Source organism: Rhamphochromis sp. 'chilingali' (assembly GCF_963969265.1).
Source record: "Rhamphochromis sp. 'chilingali' genome assembly, chromosome: 17".
In the NCBI taxonomy this organism is placed as follows: Eukaryota; Metazoa; Chordata; class Actinopteri; order Cichliformes; family Cichlidae; genus Rhamphochromis; species Rhamphochromis sp. 'chilingali'.
This window is the reverse complement of record NC_137944.1, coordinates 819,411-842,478: the sequence shown is the minus strand read 5'-3', so window position 1 is coordinate 842,478 and position 23,068 is coordinate 819,411. Positions and strand designations below refer to the sequence as shown.

The window sequence follows — 23,068 nt, the reverse complement described above, 5'->3', positions numbered from 1 at the left end:
GAGAAATGGCTCTTTCCAAAATAAAAGCTATACTATCCGCTTCTTCTGGGCTATACTTTCAGCAGCACATTAAACATATCAGGTCCCCATAAGGAGAATCATGTGCTAACGCCTGTCTAAATGACTCGGGTAAAGTTTGTAGCATGCCTGCTTGTTGTTTTTGTCTGCTTCCACTTGCCTTTGCACCAGGATGATGTCGGAGTAAATGTGCAGTCATATTTGTTGTGTTCACACTAGTGCTGTCAGCGTTAATCTGAAATGACCTTAACGCCACAACACGGCAAATCTCCGTTAACGAGCTACCCTATACAGAGGGGCTGGACGGCCAACACGTTAACGAGCTAACTGCGCTAACGCACTAGTTCCCACCCATGTAATTGAGCATTGCATGGCACATCCAACATACTGTTTTACTTTTGTCCATGACGCGCTTACCTTCAGGGTCATACGTCACATGAAAACCAAAATAGTTCCAAACGCCAGATCTGAATGAGGGTGGGGGAGGCTCAATTTGCCATGTTGCAAGGAGAGCTTAACTTCTGTCTTGCTAGCTTGCCCTGCGCTCTTCCTTCTGACGATGCTGTCTGTGTTGAGCGCTCAGTGGATCTGCGCTCGACAGTGCAGCCTAGGCGGAGCAGTCGAACGCAGATCCACTGAGCGCTCAACACAGACAGCAACGTCAGAAGAAACGTTGATAAAATAAATTTAAAATTTTGTATTGTTTGATACATATGCATACCGAACCGAAAGCACTGTATCGAACGGTTCAATATCGATACGAATATCGTTGCACCCCTAATATATATATATATATATCAGCCATTAAAGGGATGTTGTCAAAGTTCGGCTTCATGTGAGCCTCACAATCAAGAAGTGTGCAGACAGTAAAGCTTTTAGACTCGGAATTCTAAATTTATAAATACACATATTCACAAACGGAAAATGTTTCTGCAAGGAAGGAAATTCAGGAGTCAGGAGGTTTCAAGAGTAAATATTTCAACAGCAGCATCATTCCATGAAAAATCTGTCAGTGGCCAACTTCCTTTAGCACCAGCAGACTTTCTTCTACATGGATGGATCAACATGAACGAGCAGCAGCCCCCCTCTAAACTGATGAGAAGCTCAACATTAAGCCCGAGTTCTCTGGGATCCAGAACCTTCAAACAGTCATAAAACCTTATTCAGGACGTAATGCTGTTAGGCTGATGTGGTCTGTCCAATCTGTTACACAGAACGTGATTTCACAGGCACGAGTCAGCTTCATAGGGTTAAAAACTTCCTATATCAGAAAATTATTTTGACACAGAAGGAACTAAGATCACCCTGGTATGAAAAGAGGACTGATTCATCACACTGATGCTGAACTGTGTGATGGCTCATGCTGACAAACAGAAACAGATTTGGTCTATAGTCGGTGTTTCCTGCAGTGTCACAGAGTGAAGACCAAATACTTTGAGTTTCTGTAAGTGAAAATACTCATAGTATGAAAGTAACGTAATTTAACATAGTGTGATTAAATATGCTAAACTCCTGCAGAAGAAGATGAGCTGATTCTGAGGGGGTCAGGTGTAACTCATTCAAATTGCAGCATTTTAAACAGGTTTGTTTTTCTTGTATTCAGACAATGATATAATTTTGATGCAATATTTGATAAAACAAATTTAAAAAGTGAGGCGGATTGTTTTCATGTATGCTCAGCCACAAACATTTAAATCAACATACTCGCTTCTTTGGACAAATCTATTCTACAGGTTCATTATGAAAATACAGTAGAACCCCGACTTACGAAATTAATTCGTTCCCGAGGGTCTTTCGTAAGTCGAAAATGTTTGTAAGTCGAAGCACCCATCGCGCCTTTTGAGTGAAAGATAGGCTATAGGCTAATTGCTAACTACAACAACAATACATAAACCTTATGCAGGAAGATTTAGGCTCAATGCTCTATATTTTCAATATAAATGACAAAAATGTATGCAACACTCAGAAACATACTATGAATCACTACAGCTTTAATATTAAGTGACTTATGAATATAAATCTGTGGATGTGATCAGAGCTGATAAAGCGTCCAAGCTTAAACACAGGTGTGGTTTTTAATAAGTAACTTCTTATTGAATCCTTTACCGCAGATGCTGCACTTATAGAGTTTCTCCCCTGTGTGAATTGTCATGTGTTCAGTCAGATGCACGTTTTGTTTAAAACTCTTTCCACAAACTGAACAACCAAATGGTTTCTCTCCTGTGTGAATTCTCATGTGTGTCTTCAAATTGCCCTTGAGGCTGAACATTTTACCGCACTCAGTGCAGCTGAAGGACTCCTTCAGAGGAACTGTCTTCTCACTTTGGTTCTGGCGGAGCTGTGATGGCTCGCCGACACACCTGTGCGTTTTGAGCTGCGTATACCAGGTGAACCTTTTGTCACAAGCGCTGCAGCTGAACCGTTTCTCCTCTGTGTGGACAGACATGTGCAGCGTCATGCGTCTTTTGTGCGCAAATCTTTTATCACAAAAAGGGCAGGTGAAGGGTTTCTCTCCCGTGTGAATTCTTACGTGAAGCTGCAGTGTTCCTTTCTGGCTAAAACTCTTCCCGCAGAACGAACATTCAAATGGTTTCTCTCCTGTGTGGATTCTCATGTGTGCCAAGATGTTCCCGCTACAGCTGAAACGTTTCTCACAGACTGAGCAGCTGAATGGTTTCTCTCCAGTGTGCGTTCTCATGTGGCTGATCAGGTGGTCTCTACGGCAGAATGTCCGTCCACACTCAGAGCAGCTAAATGCCTCCTTATCAGTATTTCTTATCTCACTCAGAGAGACAGCGTCACTCCTCAGAGAGTTTAAATGGGGCAGAGATTCTCCAGGTTCCTTCAAAGTTTCGTGGTTTGCTTCAGTCTCAGGTTCTGGGGCTTTAACATCACTTCCTGGTTGTAAGGAAGTGTCTGGATGTAAGCTCCCGCCAGGTCTTGACCTCACATGAATGCCACTGCTGACCATGTCGCTAACCTTGCTGCGGCCTTTTTTCAGTCCTGTGTGGATTTTCATGTGCCTGCTCACGTCACCACTGTACCTGAAACTTTTCTTACAGATGGAGCAGCTGAAAGGTTTCTCTCCTGTGTGAAGTCTCATGTGGCTGATGGAGTTTCCTTTCTGAGAAAATGTTTTGCCACAAAAAGAGCAACTAAAAGGTTTCTCTCCAGTGTGAATTCTCATGTGTGCTTTGAGGTGTGGCTTTCTGCCGAACCTCTGACCACATTCGGAACAGCTGAACGATCGCTCAATGTTACAGTTAATGTCGATAATAGTGAAGTTGTGGTTTTTCCGGCATTTTTGACCTGACTGAGGTTCCTTGTTCTGCTCCCAGTCACCGTCACTCACCTCGGTCTCAGAAGAGTCTGAAGCTTTGTCAGTTCCTGGCTCTGAATGGCTTTCTGAGTCTGAGTTCCTGGCTTCTTTTTTCATTCCAGTCTGATGGCGATGAAGCTGCAAGGACTCTGGTTTCTCCTCAGCATCTTCTTCATTTTTCACGGGACTGAATGTTAATATGGTGACACAGGCCTCCTGCGGACGTCGAAGCTGATCTGCGTCCTGGCTGCTCCAGGCTTCCTCCTGCTCCTCTTTGATGTGTGTGTGCTCTGAGTCCAGGAGGGGGCTCCACTGTTGCTGCTCTTCTTCACCAACAATCACTTTGCGGACATCTGACGGTAAAACTGAAACACAGATAGGACAGATGCTAACAGCTTGTTAACTGAGTTCTAACATGATGCTTTAAGTTAATCTTTACAGGCCTATAGCAGCGAGGATCTGTGCAACAACCTGCTAAACTGTTCCTGTATAACAGAAAGAAGAGGCGTCCTGGAAATGTCAGGTATATGATATTAAACTATTAAACTATACTTTGGTGTGGTTACAAACTCCGATTAATTAATTTTTTTCTATATAGTGCCAAATTACAACAACAGTTGCCTCAAGGTGCTTAATACTGTAAGGTACAATACAATAATACTCAGTAGACAAAGCAGATAAATAAGGAGTCAAACTGTTTCTTGGATACTACAGGCTTTTCTCAAGAACAGATTTTAAATCTGCTGATTATTGATGTTTTTGTTCTTTTAAGAACAGTTGTCATATACACATATTTGTTTTTAAAAAGAAGATATCTGCAAAAAAGACAGCGCTATTTTATAGGTTATTAGTCAGACGTTATGTGAAAGTAGGCAAAATGCTTAGAGGGATCTGAAGGCATCCGCGCAGGAAGTGACCAGCAGGACGAAGCAACCAGAGAAATGAAATGAAAGCCAGCGGTTTCTGGCAACAAAATAATGGTCAGTGACTGAAAGTGAGGCGGCCTCAGGCTGAGATCATGTCAGTTCTGGTGTGAGTGATTAAAGAAGCTACCAATAATACTGACTGACAGTCCAAATCTTACTCTTTCCCTTAGAATGTTCCAGCCCAGTTGTTCTCTGAGGTTTGAAGACTCTGAGAACATCTGGAGCCTGAGCAGGAGGGGCACAGGAGGTAGTGCGCGGCTCTGAGTAGTGATGGATGAAGCGAGGCTTCGTGAAACACTGAAACACTTGGGCTGGAATTCAATCGAGCCACAGAGTGACATCTGCTGGCCAATTTGGCCATCGCTACATCTTAACAATACTTTCCTGTGAAACAGTGATGCACTGGATAACTGTGTCCATCAGTACAAACAAGGACAGAAAAATAAAGACAGCAATCTGTGACTGAGGATGAGTGTGCTTCAGCAAAATTCTCTATCAAAACATTTGTGTTTCTCACCATCGATGTCTTTATAAAGTAAAACACACACAGAAGAGACAACTATGTTTACTGTAATAATCACAGGGTTACAGTTGCTTTTGGGCTCAGTTGGCTCAGAGACTCTGGATGTATTTGCTTGACTTTCAAGATTTCTGGGAGTTAACATCTAACTTAACATCTCATATTCTGACCAATCATAAAAGACTATTTAACACACATCTTTAAATCAGCAACTTCAACCTCTAACCATGAAGAAACTTTCCTGAACTTTAAACTGCTCTGGATTTTCCAACATGTAACACTTGCATGGTGTTTTAGTCAGTGTGAGTGTGGCGCTTCGGTCATTGTGAACCTGCACAATGGGATCAGAACGATGCCACCTTGAAATGAATATGAAAAAAATATTGAAACTGAAATAAATGTACTGAAAAATTGATAGTGAAAAACAATTGATTGAAACCGTCATTTTTTTTCAGTTTCACTCTGCTGGCACTGTTTTGGCGTCCGGGGGCGCGCTGGGGGGCGGGGATTCCGACCCGCATATATTTGCATATATTATGATGCTGACCAATGACTGGAGAAAACACTGACGTCGCAGCTGCGGTCACGGACAAACTTGCACGTGTCTGTTCGGGAATGGCAGCGTTTACATTACCGACTATTTCAAAGTGACAGCCTGAGGTGTTCTTCAGTAAATTGGACTACCAGACAGGAGGACCTGAGGCTCCACCGCATTATTTTTGGTAAGCTAAATGTGTTTCAGAATCAGAATCAGAATCAGAATACTTTATTGATCCCTGGGGGAAATTATTTTTTGTTACAGTGCTCCATTTTAAACCAACATTAAGACAAGACAGACAATACACTAACTAAGAATAGTACAATATATACATATATATACATACATACATACATAAGTCACTTATAAATAAATAGTTGGAAAAGAAACATGTGTAGCTGTAGCAGCAAACAGTGTGTTAAGTGGATGCGTTGTACAGGGAGCCACAGGCAGGAATGATTTCCTGTGTCGTTCAGTGGTGCTTTTCGGTAATCTCAGTCTCTCACTGAACGTGCTCCTGTGACTGACCAACATGTCATGGAGTGGGTGGGAGGTGTTATCCAACATTGTCTTTATCTTGGACAGCATCCGCCTCTCCGACACCACCTTGAGGGAGTCCAGCTCCATCCCCACAACATTGCTGGCCTTACGGATCAGTTTATTAAGTCTGTTGGCATCTGCGACCCTCAGCCTGCTCCCCCAGCATGCAACAGCATAGAGGATCGCACTGGCCACAACAGACTCATAGAAAATCCTCAGCATTTTCTGGCAGATGTTGAAGGACCTCAGTCGCCTCAAAAAATAGAGACGACTCTGGCCCTTCCTGTAAAGTGCTGTGGTGTTTTTAGCCCAGTCCAGTTTATTGTCAATGTGTACTCCAAGGTATTTATAGTCCTCCACAATGTCCACACTGACCCCCTGGATTGAAACAGGGGTCAAGTGTTTCCTGGTCTTCCTGAAGTCCACGATCAGTTCCTTGGTCTTTGCCACGTTGAGCTGCAGATGATTCTGCTCACACCACGTGACAAAGGAGTCGACCACAGCCCGGTACTCTGTCTCATCATCCCTGCTGATGCATCCAACCACCGCAGAGTCATCAGAAAACTTCTGAAGATGGCAGGTCTCTGTGCAGTGGCTGAAGTCTGTAGTGTAGAGGGTGAAGAGGAAGGGGGAGAGGACAGTCCCCTGTGGTGCCCCTGTGTTGCTGATCACCTTGTCAGACACACACTGTGGGAGACGTACATATTGTGGTCTTCCTGTCAGGTAATCAACAATCCAGGACACCAGAGAAGCATCCACCTGCATCGCTGCTAACTTATCACCCAGGAGGGTCGGCCTGATGGTGTTGAAAGCACTGGAAAAGTCAAAAAACATGACCCTCACAGTGCTCGCCGGCTGGTCCAGATGGGTGTAGACACGATTGAGCAGGTAGATGATGGCGTCCTCTGTTCCGAGACGAGGCTGATAAGCGAACTGAAGGGGATCCAGATGTGGTCTTACTATGGGTCGCAGCTGGTCCAGGATGAGCCTTTCCAGGGTCTTCATGATGTGGGAGGTCAATGCCACGGGCCTGTAATCCTGGGGGCCACTGGGACGTGGCGTCTTTGGTACAGGGACGAGGCATGATGTCTTCCACATCACCGGGACCCTCTGCAGACTCAGACTCAGCATAAACAGTTTATGAAAGACTCCACACAGCTGGGGGGCACAGGTCTTGAGGACAAGGGGACTCACTCCGTCTGGTCCAGCAGACTTGCCTGAGTGAAGTCTCCTCATTTGCATCTCAACCTGGTATTGAGTGAAGGTGATGGGTGGGGGAGGGGTGTCAGGAATCTCACAGGAGGCAACATGTGAAGAGAGAGGCTGGCACAGTGGTGTGGCTCTGGATTCCAGGCTGACTGCAGGTGAGGTTGTGGGGGTGGGAGCAGACACTGTGGTGTCGAATCTATTGAAAAACAGATTCAACTCGTCGGCTCTATTCTCACCTCCCTCAGCTCCCCTGCTGTTGGTTGGCCTGAATCCAGTGATGGTCTTCATGCCCCTCCACACCTCTCTCATGCTGTTCTGCTGGAGTTTCCACTCCAGCTTCCTCCTGTAATTGTCCTTAGCCTCTCTGATCTTGTCCTTTAGTAACACCTGGATCTTCCTCACCTCCTCTTTGTTGCCCCCTCTGAAAGCCCTCTTCTTGTTGTTGAGGAGGGCTTTGATGTCCTTAGTCACCCACGGCTTGTTATTTGGGTAACAATGAACAGTCTGAGCTGGAACAATGGAGTCGGTGCAGAAAGTTATGTAGCCTGTGATACACTCAGTAAGCCCATTGATGTCCTCGGCGTGAGGCTCACAGAGTGTTTCCCAGTCGGTCACCTCGAAACAGCCCTGTAGTTCCGCTATTGCCTCCTCTGACCACCTCCTAACAGTCCTGGTGGTCACAGGTTCCCTCCTCACAATTGGCACATAGCGGGGGGTGAGGTGAATCAGGTTATGATCTGACCTACCAAGTGGGGGGAGGGAGGAGGAGCTGTATGCATCCTTGACGTTAGCATACAGTAAGTCTAAAGTTTTCTCTCCCCTGGTGGGACAGTCCACATATTGTTTGAATGTTGGTAGTGTATTGTCCAGTGATACATGGTTGAAGTCACCCGAGATCACAATAAAGGCACTCGGGTGCTGAGTCTGTAGCCGAGCTATGGCAGAGTGGATAGTGTCACATGCAGCTGTGGGGTTAGCAGAGGGGGGAACATAGACAGCCACCAAGATGACGTGAGAGAATTCCCTGGGTAAATAATACGGCCTGAGTCCAACAGCACACAGTTCAGTGTCCGGGCAACAAGTCCTTTCTTTTATTGTTATGTTGGCAGGGTTACACCACCGGTTGTTAACTAAAACAGCAAGCCCACCTCCTTTACGCTTACCGCTAGCGATGCTGTCCCTGTCCGCCCGAACAGTGTGGAAGCCTTCCACGGAAGCATTCTCATCGGGAATGTCCTGGTGCAGCCATGATTCGGTGAAACACATCAGGCTACACTCTCGGTATTCCCTCTGACTCCGTACCAGTGCTGAGAGCTCGTCGATTTTAATTGCCAATGATCGCACATTTCCCATCACGATAGACGGCAGACACGGTTTAAACCTCCTCCTCGCTTCGAGCCTCCGCTGTCTCACCGTCACCTTTTTTCTTCTCTTCTGTCCTTGACCTCTGCATCCCCGATGTGTTTTCCTCCAAATTTCAGCTGGTACTTCTGCCGGCCTGGCCAGCGAGCCGGCCGGCATCAGGGCGATCAGCTGATCTCTGGAGTAAACAGTCCGTGCGTGTAGGAGACGTTCCGCGGTCCCGTTCCATGATAAAAGTAACAGTTCCACAGCCACCAGAAGAACAAAAACTCTCTCAATCCACATGATTGAGTAAGAGATAGAAAACGGAGGAAAATACAAGTCAGAAAAAAAAAAAGAATACGTAAGAAAAAAGAGCTAAACTAAGAGAAAAGCAGGAGCGACTGTAACAGGCTGCACGCTGGTAAGCTAATCCGTAACTAAGGTCCTTAGCTAGATACCTAGATAGCTAAGGACCTAGCTAGCTGAGATGACCACTCGGCTGTCGGGGAAACTAGTTTTGTAAAGTTCGTTTAGCAAACCCGTGCAGGTGAATGAATTTACCCTGACTAAAGAAATCAAGAGAAACGCACCGGGCTGCTCAGTGACTAACCACGCTTACTGTACTCTTATTATGAGTATTATACTGTAAGAGCAACAGGCTGGACTCTGCTTCTGCTCCTGTGCAGAGCTGATTATTAAATATGTGCAAACAGCAGCATGTTTTCTGTCGCTTTCCACATGTGGAAGGACATTAACGCCAACTTTTAAATTCCCCTCATTAGTCAATAGCTATGGATTAAATAGCAAAGCCCGATACTTATGTACTGAAACCAACTACTTCCGCTTGGCAGCTTAAGTTAAAATTTTTAATTTTTCCTCTGATTATTTTTTAGCACTGACTGTATATTTTTAAACTGAGTTTGTTGCAAATATTCAGGTTAAAAAACTGTCCGAATTATTTTTAATGAGTTATGTTCACAAAGTCACATGTGCAGTACTCTGTACAGCTTGCATCCTTTAGGACAAATAATTTGAAACATTAATATTTCTTGTTCAATACTGAGCTGATAACACCTCCGTATGTTGTGACCAGGATGCAGCAGCAGACTGAACCTCAACTGAAACCTGCTCCATCATCTCATCTTTGCAGATGTCCATTTATAAAGCATCAACAACTCAAAGGTAAACATGATATTAGAAAATGTGTTAGTAAAGCCTTTAAAACAAATAAAAAATAAACAGCTGTCGGCAGAACTGTAGACTGAACAACTTCAGATCCCGAGTGTGTGAGGACGGAGAAGGATCAGCTGTATTTCAGATTTGAGATAAACTTTATATTTCAGTTTGTGATGATTACAGGAGCTGTCCTCAGATTCAGACCTCAGCACCACCCAGTGACAGCAGACAGATCATCCTATATCTTCAGTCTTTGTAGTAACTCCAAAATTAACTGAAGAAAACAGTACAAAGGTTAAAGTACCACATGTGCTGTCAGTGAAAGCTGCAGCTGTTTTATTGATAAATTTAAAGACAAAAAGTCAAAAGGATTAATCACCCCTGTAACTGTGTCACTATACATCAGCATTAACAGGACCTCAGTTTGGTGTTTCAGGAAACTGCTGATCTCAGACCTGCACAACTATGGCGTTATTTTTGTGCCACTCTTCTGAGCGCACGTAAAAAAATTTGCAGGTGCAAGTGTTGCATTTTGAGGAGAAATTTATTTTGAGCGAAGAAAAGCTGAATTTGAGTGAACAAAATTCATTACTGCGTGCAAAACATGTATTTCAGTGTTTGCTATTATCCACACACACACACACACACACACACACACACACACACACACACACACACACACACACACACACACACACAACAGCAGCCCCTCTCACTCAGTTTTTGCATTTGCGCTCGCTCGCAATGTGTTGCTCGCGCTCTCAACATTTCTGCCAGTGCGTGCTCAACTCTTTCTCTACACCATTATATTTGTGCCACAAAACCAGCCAATCACAGACTTGGATGCAAAAAAATCTGATTGGCTGTTCTGGTCTCCAATCAGCTCGAAATGATGAAATGCAATATCCCAGAATGCATTTCGTCCAAAACTCAAACGAGGCAGTGGCGGAGGAACGCAGAGTGGCAGAGTTTGAAATATTACTCTGTCTGGGTCACAAAATAAACTTTTAAGATTTTTTCATGCGAGAATGTTTCTGTGTAAACTTCTAATATCTGCTCGATTCATCAAGACATCACATATTTGCATAAGTGCTCTAATGTTTTCGGAGATGCCTGTTACCCACCAGCTGACCGCACAGCTGGACTGGCCATTGGGCATCCTGGACATTTGCCCGGTGGGCCGATGATGATTCTTCATTTTTATGTTTGCTTGTTTTTGTAATGGTATAAACAATGAAAGGTGGTGGATTAACCAATTGGTCATGATCAGCTCTGGGCTGGACCAATTACAACTCATCTGTATGGAGGGGAAAAGGAACACGATTCGTCCTGGACTTCAGCTACAATGAAAAAGACACAAAGCTGGAGTTATTCTGTCTTTACGTTGCACAGCTGCCTCTTCTTCTCTCATTCTCTCCCCCTCCCTCTCCTGTTGCTACTTCAATCATGAAATTGATCAATGATCAGCTGTCATTAGAATTTATTTAATATTACTTTCTAGTATCAGCTGATGTTTGCTGGAGCCACAGCTGTAAAGCTGCTGCTCATGGTATCGGTTTGGAAACATGAAGGTGATACAAATCATACATATATACCAACAAGACAGTGTACGTCACTGTCACAACAGCGTTTGTTTTATTCAAAGGATTTATGGTTTTTCCTGTAACACCTGGTGGTGTAGTCGGTGATCTTTTGTCAGTTCAGCCTTTTATATTATGTTTAACCCGAGTGACCACCCGGTCGGCTGGTGGGTAACAGGCATCTCCGAAAACGTTAGAGCACTTATGCAAATATGTGATGTCTTGATGAATCGAGCAGATATTAGAAGTTTACACAGAAACATTCTCGCATGAAAATATCTTAAAAGTTTATTTTGTGACCCAGAAAGAGTAATATTTCAAACTCGCAGCAATGAAGTTTGTTCACTCAAATTTTGCTTTTCTTCGCTCAAAATAAATTTCTCCTCAAAATGCAACACTTGCACCTGCAAACCTTTTTTACGTGCGCTCAGAAGAGTGGCACAAAAATAACGCCATTCACAACTTCTGTTTTAAACACTGAATGTACTCAGCTACATGAAGAGCACGTGATGTTTTCTCTGACACAATAAAGGTTGTTAGTTGTATTTGAACTAAAAACTTGTGATCTGGAATTTCACTGTTTTTTGACACTAGTGTGTTATTTATCATAAAGTAATTCAGAGTCATTCATACCAGAGTAACCAGAGAGCACAACATATATTTAACTTTCTACAGGACTTAAAGCTATGACATTATATAAAAGTCCAGACCCTCTGAGGATTATCTGAGTACTTCTAACATTACACAAAGCAAAGGTCTCCATCAGTGTTCATGAAATGCTGGGTTCATCCTTCTTGTGAGGGAGCTGCTGGTGAAGATCACGAGCCCTGCTGGATCCCGGCGATGAGTTTCAGTCTTCCTGGTGTTTCTGAAATGATGCCTCTCACTGTGGGTCAACAGAACTTCTGGCACAGGACAGCTGTAATGAAAGAAATTGAAGTTTTGAAAACAAATCTTGGAAATGCCCTATATGTGAGAAGCAGATTTTGTATTTACTTTTCTTTTGCCAATCAAGATAACTAAAAGTATAATTTTCACCATTCAATTACTAACCTTGTCATCTCCTGCACTGTCTGTTCTGGGCTCGTCCTTCCCAGCGCTCATGAGACTGCTTTGCTGCACTGTGGTATGAGGTGCTAACCTGTTGAGTGTTGGGAAGGTTAATGTATTTCACTACACATTACAGAAGTAACATATTCTGAATACTTTACAACTACATGAATGTGCTATTGCTGTGTGATTTATTACTGAAGGTTACTCTCCATACCAACACCAACTAGATGTTTAAATCTTAATATAAATGAGTAACAGTAGGTGGACATTAGGTAAGGCTGCACTTTTTGCAGTCATCTCGTATAGAAAACGAATCCTAGCGTATATAAAACAGGTCCGCGGCTCCGAACCGTAGTAAAGGGACCTCTGGCTGATACGAAAACTAGCTTTACTTTGTTGTCTGGGTCAACTTTGCTAGCGAGAGACAGAGGGAGGCGTTGAAAGGCTGCTCCAACGGAGCTTATTGTTTCAGAGGAAAACAGGAACACGGTGTACAGTCGAGTCTTAACAGCTTACTTACAGCTGGGCTCGTCAGGCTCTCTGTTTGGCTACTTTTCCTTGTTCTCCCTCCCTCGCTCACAGACACATCACGGGTACAGCAGTGCATTCTCCCTGCAGCACGGACTACACTGCCCAACAGGGTACATTGTTTAGGGCGATGCCTGTAACACTCTGCTATTGCCTTCATATTAAATCATTTTTGTGAATAATTTTTAAAAATATTTCTTCACTTATGTAGGGGTGACATGGACCGCGAGATAGAGAGAGCATGTTTTGTTTGGGTTTACCAGAATTACCAGAAACAGAGAGGACATAGCCGAACATATGAAACAGGAAAATACCGCCATGTAATCCATTTATTTCAGCAAAGTAACTGTATTCTGAATACCACGGTTAAACAGTAACTGTAACTGATACATTTACTCATATTTTGTATTTTAAATACGTAACGCCGGTGCATGTATTACGTTACTGCCCAACACTGCCTGTTGAGATCCTGAGATCCGCTCCTAGAACACCGGCCTCCAACTCCTACAGAGACACGGGTGTCCCTAAATTTAGCAAATATTAGCTTCAGGCTAGCTTGCTACGACGAATAGGCTAATACCAGCATTTTACCACAACTTCACCAGATGTAGCTAAAAAAACTAAACTAATGTCCAGTCCAGTGGGACAGCAAGGAAAGATGACAAAAATATTTACTTACCTGCGGTTTAGAGGGTCAAGCTGAAATTGAAGCAGCCATTGAAAGACGGGAAGAGAGAACGATGGCAGCTTGGTCAGCACTAGTGGCCTCTATAATGTATGCAAATACACGCAGGTCAGAATCCCCGCCCCCCCAGCGCGCCCCCGGACGCCACAACAGTGCCAGCAGATTGAAGCTGAAAAAAAAATTTGTTTCAATTAATTGTTTTTCACTATCAATTTTATTTTCACTTTCAATACAAGATTTTTCAGTACATTTATTTCAGGTTTTTTCAGTTTCATTTCAAGGTGGCGTCATTCTGATCCCACAGTTTTTGCGTTATTCCCAATAAAAGCATCAGTGGGAATAAAGAAGAAGGAAAAACATACTGAGGATGAAGTCACTGCTGCAAATTACATTTTCTGTTGAAAGTAGAAAAAATTTGGGAACAGACGAAGGCAAAGCTGTTGTATTTTCTCACTGAAAGCAGAGGCGGTTTTTAGTAAGTTTCCAGTGCAGCGTGCCTCTCTCTCTGTCTGCTGGAGTGTTGGAGCGCACCCACCAGTCTGTCTGTCTCTAACCTATAAGCTAGTAATCATTCAAATAAGACATTTATATATTATGATATATAAATTACATATCGATATAATGTTCTAGATAGTCTAGTCTTCTGGCTACTATTCACAATCCACAGGAAAAATAATAAGAGAGAGAGGGGATTATTTTGTTTTGCACATGCACGTATAATTAATTGAAGTTGTAGTATAAAAAAATATGAATTCATTAATTCAGAAGTCCAAACGATTCTGAATGTTTGCTCCCGGCAATATAACACTGAATATTTCATCAGTGACATGTGAGGTTACCTTAAACACAGCCCGGCAGTCTTTTTTCTCTTGAACAATAAAATATTAAAAACTGTCGTGAGTTCACCTGGTGATATTCTCACGCACGAGGCAACTGCGAAAACGGCAAATAAACGAATGTTGTTCACAGCACAGAAAGAGTCAACCATCGTTATCGTTCCCCTCGTGCAGCCTCACAGCTAAAGTGTGCAGGTTACTTTGTGTGCACTCAAATGGAGTCGAGTCAACCAGCGCTACCTGTGTCACAGCCTCCTATGGAACGCCAGCACTGACATGATGAATTAATTAAATACACCATTAAATAATTAATAAAAATTGGAAATAATTCATTAAATAAACACACTTAATTAATTAATAACACATTTAAATCATTATTGACAATTTTAATTATTTAATGATGCATTTAATTCATTTTGGCACTTTTGTCCCCTTCATGTCTCACCTTGAAATCATTTCATCTGTCAGCCTCACCCATCAAACTCAGGGGGCGGGGTTAATGCTGCCACTGCAGCTTCTCTAACATTTGATTGGTTGTCGTGCAAAGCAAGTCAAGACAGGTCGATCCTAGATAATAGATTGCTTGTGTGGACTTGGGGCAGCCAGGTATCCCAGAATGCATTTCAAATCACAGGCAGCAATGGTTTTAAAATAACCTGTTTTTCTGTCACCAGCTACACTTTTAACAGTGTTTTCGCCGCGAATGTCACACGTCATTGGTCAGGTTGTCAACATAGAACGTGTTTGCAAAAGTGCTCAGGTGTTTTCAGAGACGTCACTCGCTCTGCGAACAGTCAGCTGACAGAGAGCACCGAGCTCACAGCCCCGGTGTTCCAGCTTCACTGTTTGTTTGTTTTTGTCTGTTTGTTTGGGGTTTTTTGTTTTTGGGGGGGGGGTCACGTTAACCGGTTTGTTTACATATTCCACTCTCCGTGTTCCACATGTTGCATTCGCAGATTCTCATTTTCACCGAACGATCGTCTCTTTCCGCCTGGTCTTGTGTCTCTGTGCTTCTGTAACATAAAGAACGAGCTGACATTTTTCTCACGAAACCAGCGATCAGCTCAACAGACCCTCAGTTTACCTGCATGCATCCTCCTCCTCATCTGTCAGCTGTTTAACACCTGCTGCTAATTCAAGAAACACGCCCACGTTACCTGGTGATAGTCACAGTTTAACTGGGCAGCCGGTGCTCGATATAACGCAATGTCAGCGCATTTTTCTGCACAAGATAAGTAAATATAGTGTTTTCCCCGAGCGCAGAGCTGCTGGAGCTCGTTTCCTTACAGAGCACTTTATAGGCGAACAGCTTTATCAGCGGCTGATGTCCAATCACAGCTTTGAAACCTCAGCTGAGTTTTAGCTCTCAGTGGTTAAACGCTGGACTTCATTCACTCAGGTTCTGTCTGTCGGGTCACGTTTACTTCGCTGTTTTATTTACAACTGAGCAAATCGGTTTGGCTGAGGTTAAAGTTACGTTTCATAACTGCATAGTTTCACAGACGTTTAATGGTTCACTGGCACATGTGTTAGACTGAACTATTCTGGTGTGTTTTGGATTTAACAGTGAATTTTGAGATTAAACTGACATTTAAAACGTTTTTATTGAAAGAGGAAAGAGAAGAGAAGGCGCATTTCCACCGAGAGGAGCAGAGTTTGCAATAGAGATGGCACGATACCACTTTTTTATGTCCGATACCGATATCACAAATTTGGATATCTGCCGATACCGATATGAAGCTGATATAGTGTTTTTTTAATCAATAAAACGGTTTTTTTAATATCTTGCTGCATTTTGTATAAGTTTATACTCAAGTTTAACTAAACAACAACACTAAAGCTATTCTGTTATACCTGTATGTAAAAAACACACTGCACCCAAAATATTTCATAGTTCAGCAAAACTGATCAATCTAATAAACTTAAACCTGCTCCATCCTCCCTACTCTGGTATTTTAAAGAGTACTTACCAGAAATATTAAACAACCTAACTAATAGGGCTGCAAACTCCCAGCAAAAAGAAAAAATAGGGAACCACCCCCCGCCCTCCACCTCATGATGCTTAATCGACATAATCAACTTTAATTTGATGCAGTGTGAAAAAATGCACAGAAATCAATTATTTTTCAAGAATAATTAAACAGATTCAACATCTTTCTTCAACAGAACTGCAGACTGCACAGATGGTTCCCAAAGGAAAAAGTACTATAGCTTACTAGGGTATATTAGACTTAACAGTTACTATATACAGTAATGGACTTCTATATATTTTACATCAGATTAAAACTTTGGGTGTAAGATTCAGATAATTATTTATTAAAAGCTCCACATTTTAAATGAGTGTCAGTTTTGGCCGGCGGTCATAGGTTCTGTCCAATAATATGACGCAAGACTGGAGTAAAAGACATCCATGGATTGGCCCTTTATTAAAGAAGGAGCATGATAAGAGCACAAACACTAACTACAACTAGTGATGGGACGTTCTGTATCGAGGCTTCGGAGCGTGTGTCGAGTACTGGAGGGGGCGTTTCCGCGAAGCGCGTATCGAGGCTTGCTTCATTTATGGGAGGAGCTGAAAATGATGACGTCCGAAGCCTCGCTGCCCGGCTGTACCACGTGACTGGTTCAGGAAGTGGTTCGAACTTTGCCGCGAGATATGACAGCGATACAAACCCCTCAGACTTCATTCAAAAATGTGGGTGTTTGATGGAGAGTTGCGGTTAGAGAGAGTTTGGAGACCGTTTGGAGGTTTATGAGAGTGAGGAGAGAAAGTCTGGAGAGAATGGAGCCAGCTAAGAAGAGGAGGATGTCCTCCCCTGTGTGGGAACATTTTGATCTTATTCCTCCCAACAAGGTATGTAAATTTCCACAGAAGATGTATTTTCATGATACTGATGGTGCAATACAATTTATGTTAAGCTGTCTTGACTTTTGTACAAGGTGAAGTGTTTGCTATGTGCCAGGGAGCTGGGCTATAACAACAACACCTCATCCATGCTTAGGCACTACAGAGCTATGCATGAGAATAAGGGGAACAGCGATTGTGGAGCAAGACCAGGTGAGCCATCAAATGCAATGATAATATAGCATGCAGTAATGTTACTAAATGATATAACAATATTATACAACTGTTATAAGTTACGTGTGTGATATTTATATTTGTGCTTTATCTTTATTGTCTTTCCTCAGGAGAACAATCTCCAATAGATGAAGACCTGGTTACCATGGTGATCGAGGACTCCCAGCCATTTAGCATTGTGGAGGACAAAGGATTCAAAAGATTTGTTAAATCATTAAATCCCAGCTATGTTCTCCCCACTAAAAAGGTCATAAAAGCAGTGAAAATTTAGTTTTTACAGAATAAAATGTGAACAGGCAGGACTGAGGCTCAAAGCCTCAGTGTGTAGCTGTCCATACCTCAACGCTACAAAAGCACAACCACTGTCCACACCCCAACCACACCTCACCTCACAGTAAAGGATCATTTCCATTTTAAGCATTTCCAAATAATCATTTCCCATACTGCCAGTATAAATATACACAGTATACTGCCATCACTACAATATAGATGTTTTACACACTCCTTTTGTTGTTGACATTTACAGGCTGTGTGCAAAATGCCACACTCTTCAAATTCATGCCAGCTATTATTTTTACGTCCAGTAGGTGTCCTGCTAGAGCAAATGAAGCTTCAAGAAGCTTCGCGTTGGGGTGAACCAATTGGATGAAAAGCTTCAGTGCTTCATGGGGCTTCATCTGCCCATCACTAACTACAACTAAACAAAATGGCTTCCTTTTATACTCTACCTTTTCAGGTGAGCATCCGGAATAGCCCAAGTACGGGGGTTAACTAATCAAAATGAACACATAACCCTCCACACAAACAAACATACAATAACATTAAAGCACATCACAAACATATACATATTTCCAACACATACTATAAACAGACCAATAACATAAGCTTCACTCATTTCTATCTAAATTAAAACCCTCTTTAACCACACTCCCTAACCCGGCACACTGGTCTGCTCCAAGAGCTCTTAAACAGGTGATTGAGCCGCTTTCACTCTTTTGCTCCACATCCTGCAAGAAGCAACCAGGACAGGTGAGTACCTTTACAAGTTCTCATTTCACATACGTTTAGGTTATTGATAAATGATTAACTGCAAGCAGCTCTAACTTTGGCTCTTCTCCGACACAGGTAGGATGGCCAGGTCCACTGTCTCTTTTCCGTTACAAGCTGTCAATTTAATCGTATGTCAAATAACCTAATAAAAGACTCCATAAGAACTAATGTGTTTTCTTTATTACCCTATTTTAAATTCCCCATCCAACAATTTATTATTAACAATACCAACCAGGTAATGGGACCCCTGGTCTCCATTACAATGAGAATAAGAAAGAAAAGTATGTCTTTGTGCCCTTTCCCTGTTAATGCCCTATCGGCCCCCCTGGCTAAACTTTGCTAGATCCGCCCCTGCACAGTTACCAGCCGTCAGCTGTAGAAAAAGATCCTGGTGTAGAAAGTAATATTAAATACATTCTAACAACAGTCAAGCTTAAACGTGCTGCTGTTGTTCAGCCGCTGGTTTCCTCTTTCTGGCGCAAAAACAAAGAAGAGAGACGATCAGCTGATCAGTGATCAGTTTCATGACTGAAGTAGCAGCAGGAGAGAGAGAGAGGCAGTCGCTCCATATATCGGTTGTTAAGCTTAACGCTGGAATGCTTTACAAACATTCAGAGATGAACTTACACACTTGCTTTACTTCTCTCTGGGATAACTGGGATAAATGCCGGTTTGGTAGCGAGGCTACAAACACACAGCCGCTCTATCACGTGAGCACACTGCTGCGACGTGCTACGGTTATGAGCAGAGTTACGCCGTGTAGTTTAGTGAGGTGCTTTTTTTTTTATATTTAATGGATCGGATTACATCTTTTATTTCTCTCTGATATCCGATCCAGTAATTTGGGTCAGTATCAGACCGATACGTAATATCGGATCGGTCCATCAACAGCGTGTTCATCATGCAGACTGCAACCTGCACAGAAATATTACATCTGTTTTTTAATAGTTATTCAACTGTATTCTAAGCACAGTTTAGAGTTTACTTAACTAAAAATAAATGAGGTTAACATATGATTTGTGTGTTTTTTGGGGTGTTTCGGTCATGTTACGTTTACCTGTCAAAGGCTTGTTAGAAACTATGAAACACATCGTGGCTCAAGAGTTGGGCGTTCGCCTTGTAATCACAAGGTTGCTGGTTCGAGCCCCGGCTTGGACAGTCTCGGTCGTTGTGTCCTTGGGCAAGACACTTCACCCGTTGCCTACTGGTGGTGGTCAGAGGGCCCGGTGGCGCCAGTGTCCGGCAGCCTCGCCTCTGTCAGTGCGCCCCAGGGTGGCTGTGGCTACAATGTAGCTGCCATCACCAGTGTGTGAATGACTGGATGTAGTGTAAAGCGCTATACAAATACAGGCCATTTACTATTTACATCGTGCAGACTTCTGGATGTTAGAAGAAAACTAATACTGCTCATGAAGGAGACTAAAGGCAGGAAGGTGTCCTTTAAAACTAAACCTGTTAATAGGACCTCCCTATTTATATCACAGTTAATGATATAGCACGTGTATTTCAGTAATAGCCTGCTGATTTCAGTGGTGAACAGTCACACAGCTCCGTGGGCGTTATCTGTGATACTCCTTAACTATAACTTATCCAAGTTAACTTCAGTTAACCATTCAGACAGTCAGACGGTTCTTTTGCAATGAAAAATCTAAACACCCATGTCACTGGTAGGTTTCCAGCTGTTTACATTACAGCTGCTTATGCAGTAACCATGGTAACCACAGACTGTGAGTGGCTGGATCTACGCAGGTCAGGCAACAATTTTACATGTATGATCTTAAAACAGGACACAGCCACTATACGTGCTGGCCTCATATCAAATGTGAAGGCAGACTGAGTCTATGTTTGACGTTTTTTATATCTAATCTTCCTCTCAAACATTTAAACAGCAGCGAGTCTGCAGCTGAGGGAACAAACTCAAACTGTTCGAACAGGTTTGTTAATTTGGTGATTTATTAAATGTGTAACTGTTATTCTAATCTGCTGCTGAGTCTCTTACACTGATGAAAATGCAGAAAACACAGATCACACCTGTTCAACCAATCACTTTCATTCCACTTTGATCTGGACAAACTGACGCTTCATCTCTGTTACAGTGTTGCTATATGTTTGTGTTCTTTATGCTGTAGATTTTCACGTCTCTGGAATAGTTGGCAGTAATAAGGATGATTTTCTGTAAAATCATATAGATATGAGCCGTGACATATTCATAGATGGCCGTTAGATTAGTCAGCTGGGAAACTCTGTGTTAACTCATGGAGCTGAGGATATCGTGGATATGCTGACCTCGCTCCGTGGTGTACAGGGCCGTTTACCCTCATGATTAATATTCACAATAAAAATATTAGCCGAACATCATGAAGTCTGTATGTGTTTCATAGTGTCGAACAACCTTTGTACAGTTAAAGCCAGCAGTTACTACATGACGGAAACACCAACGTTATCTCTTTTATGTGTTTATACAGGTCACGCTGATTACTGAACAAAAACCTAAAGATCAGCTGTTAATCGAATTTATTTGCTCTCTCTCCTCCTTAAACATGTTTTTGATGTTAGTTATAATTCAGACTGAAACACGTAGGACACATAAGAACATCAGGAAATAAAACACCGATAAATATAACCTCAGTAAAAGAAGTCAGCGGGGGTTACTACAGCTGTGTACCGGGGCCTGCGCTTTGTCGGTGGGATTACTTGCGAGGCAAGCGGGTCTATCCCACGCTTTGCCGTGAGACTGGGCAGACATCTCCGAAATCATTGAAGCACTTTTGCAAAGAGGCTGTATCTTGACAAACCGACCAGACACATGAAGATTAAACCACTACATTCTCCTCTAAAAAAATATTAAAACTGTATTTGGTAACACACAAACAGGGTTTTTCAAAGCTCAGTTCTGTTAGCTTCCACATGCCGGTTGTTGTGTGCTAGAAACAATGGCCACCAGGCCAAAGCAATGGTTTTGACTCGATCAGCGTTAGCCCCGCCCCCTGAGTTTGATGGGTGAGGCTGACAGATAAAATTATTTCATGGTGAGACCCGAAGGAGTCAACTGTGCCAAAATGAATTAATTAAATGTGTCCAAAATATTTATTTAATTCATTATTTCCCATTTTAATTAATTATTTAATGGTGTATTTAAATAATTCATTATGGCATTCCTGGCGTTCCATAGCCTACAGCCACATTAACTTGTGACAAGCATCTGCACCACGTTTTATTCCTGTTTCATGGACAATACATTTGGAACTTTCAGTGTTTTCTGTTCTTGTGTCTTGCACATAAACCTTAAACCAATGAAATGGTATTGTGTACTTACTGTCAGCCTACCTACATCAGTAAGAAATGCCGAATTAGGTGATTTCTAGAACTTTGTGTATATAGTTTGGCAAATCGTTTTCAAACCCACCGCCGTCTTTCGCTACTCAGGTTAAATATATATGAGTCACTTAGATAACTTAAAATGTTATTGTTTGGCTTTTTTCAGTGTTTTATTTGTTCCTGAGTAAATCGGTTTGGCTGAGATTAAAGTTTTTACACAGCTGAATAAACATCAAGCAGACAGCTGATCATCAGAAGTGTGAGATGCTCAGAGTTTACTCCGGTGTCCTGTTATATTTTAGATAGGAGTTTATTAAACTTCACCGAAACAATCTGCAGATTTCATTAAACTTTAATAAACTATCATCTTGTCTTTATTTGTAGTTAGCACCTTAAAAGCTTAAAGCTGTAAGCTAATGATAGTTATATAAGAGCAGATGCTGCTGGTGCAATAAGCTGTACCTGTACGTCCAATGGATGATGATCTGATTAGTCGACTATCAAAATAACCGTTTGTGGCAGCCCTAGTGCGCAGCAATCTGCAGTAACTTTAAGCATGTTCAGCTGCTTCATTCTACAACCTGACTTTGGATGAGTGACTGTGGCAAGATACAATTTCTCTACTCGACGTGGTGATAGAGGCAGGTGCAGATGTGTGTTCATCTGGCTGCAGGCTATGGCACTTGGCCACAGGTACGTGGAGTGCACTCCATCTGAGACTGCTCCAGCTACTGTATGATCCAGCGACAAAAAAAGGACCGTATGCAATTTTTGGAAATTAAATCACGAATACTGTTAACTTAGAAAGTTTACGTTTTAAAGCCAACTCGGGTCAAAAGTCAGAAACACACCAGCTGGCACACCTGAGTCACTCGCGCTACGGAGCAGTGTTTCGAAACATCTGAAGCTGCACAGCGTCTGTGTGCAGCTTCCATCCCCAGCTCTGAGGGGTTAGCCTGCTCCGTGGACTGTCACTTTTCCCCGCAGCGCCTCTTTGCTCCCTCACGGAGATCGTCAGTGTCTCACTGACTCACTAAACAGCCTCTCATCCAGTAACAAAAGCCTCTGACGGCGGACAGTCGGACAAAGACATGTTTTCTTGTCGGACTTTTTGACCACCGTTGTCTTAGCTGGGCAATAGCTTAGCACCGCGGTTCCGGTAGATAAAACCGAGCAAACCTTCGCCCTGCAGCTTCGGTTCAGGGTCCAGAACCACATCCGGGACTTCACGGTAGCGGTCCATGTCTGCTCCGCTCACAGAACCGCAGAACACCCAGCGGCTGTTTATCTGTTGTTTGAGAGACGTGGTTTGCTCTGCTGCAGCATCGATAAAACGGGCTGATGTTAGA

The 23,068-nt window shown here is 42.7% G+C and overlaps 1 protein-coding gene across 1 annotated transcript; it reads right to left on the bottom strand.

The window, feature by feature from the left end:
* Positions 1-694: 694 nt before the first annotated feature.
* On the bottom strand, positions 695-23,068 carry LOC308384294 (uncharacterized protein). The gene is made up of 2 exons (XM_080862792.1): positions 22,899-23,068; positions 695-3,702 (listed from the first exon to the last, which is right to left on the bottom strand). The coding sequence occupies exons 1-2, from the start codon at positions 22,960-22,962 to the stop codon at positions 2,075-2,077; spliced, it is 1,692 nt and encodes a 563-aa protein (XP_080718918.1). The 5' UTR covers positions 22,963-23,068; the 3' UTR covers positions 695-2,074.

Bases quoted from the DNA above. Each gene is read 5' to 3' on its own strand.
- LOC308384294 (XM_080862792.1), bottom strand. From the start codon at position 22,962: ATGGACCGCTACCGTGAAGTCCCGGATGTGGTTCTGGACCCTGAACCG. The intron at 3,703-22,898 runs GTTTGCTCGGTT...TCTGTGTTTCAG, and splicing joins ACCGAAGCTGCAGGGCGAAG to TTTTACCGTCAGATGTCCGC.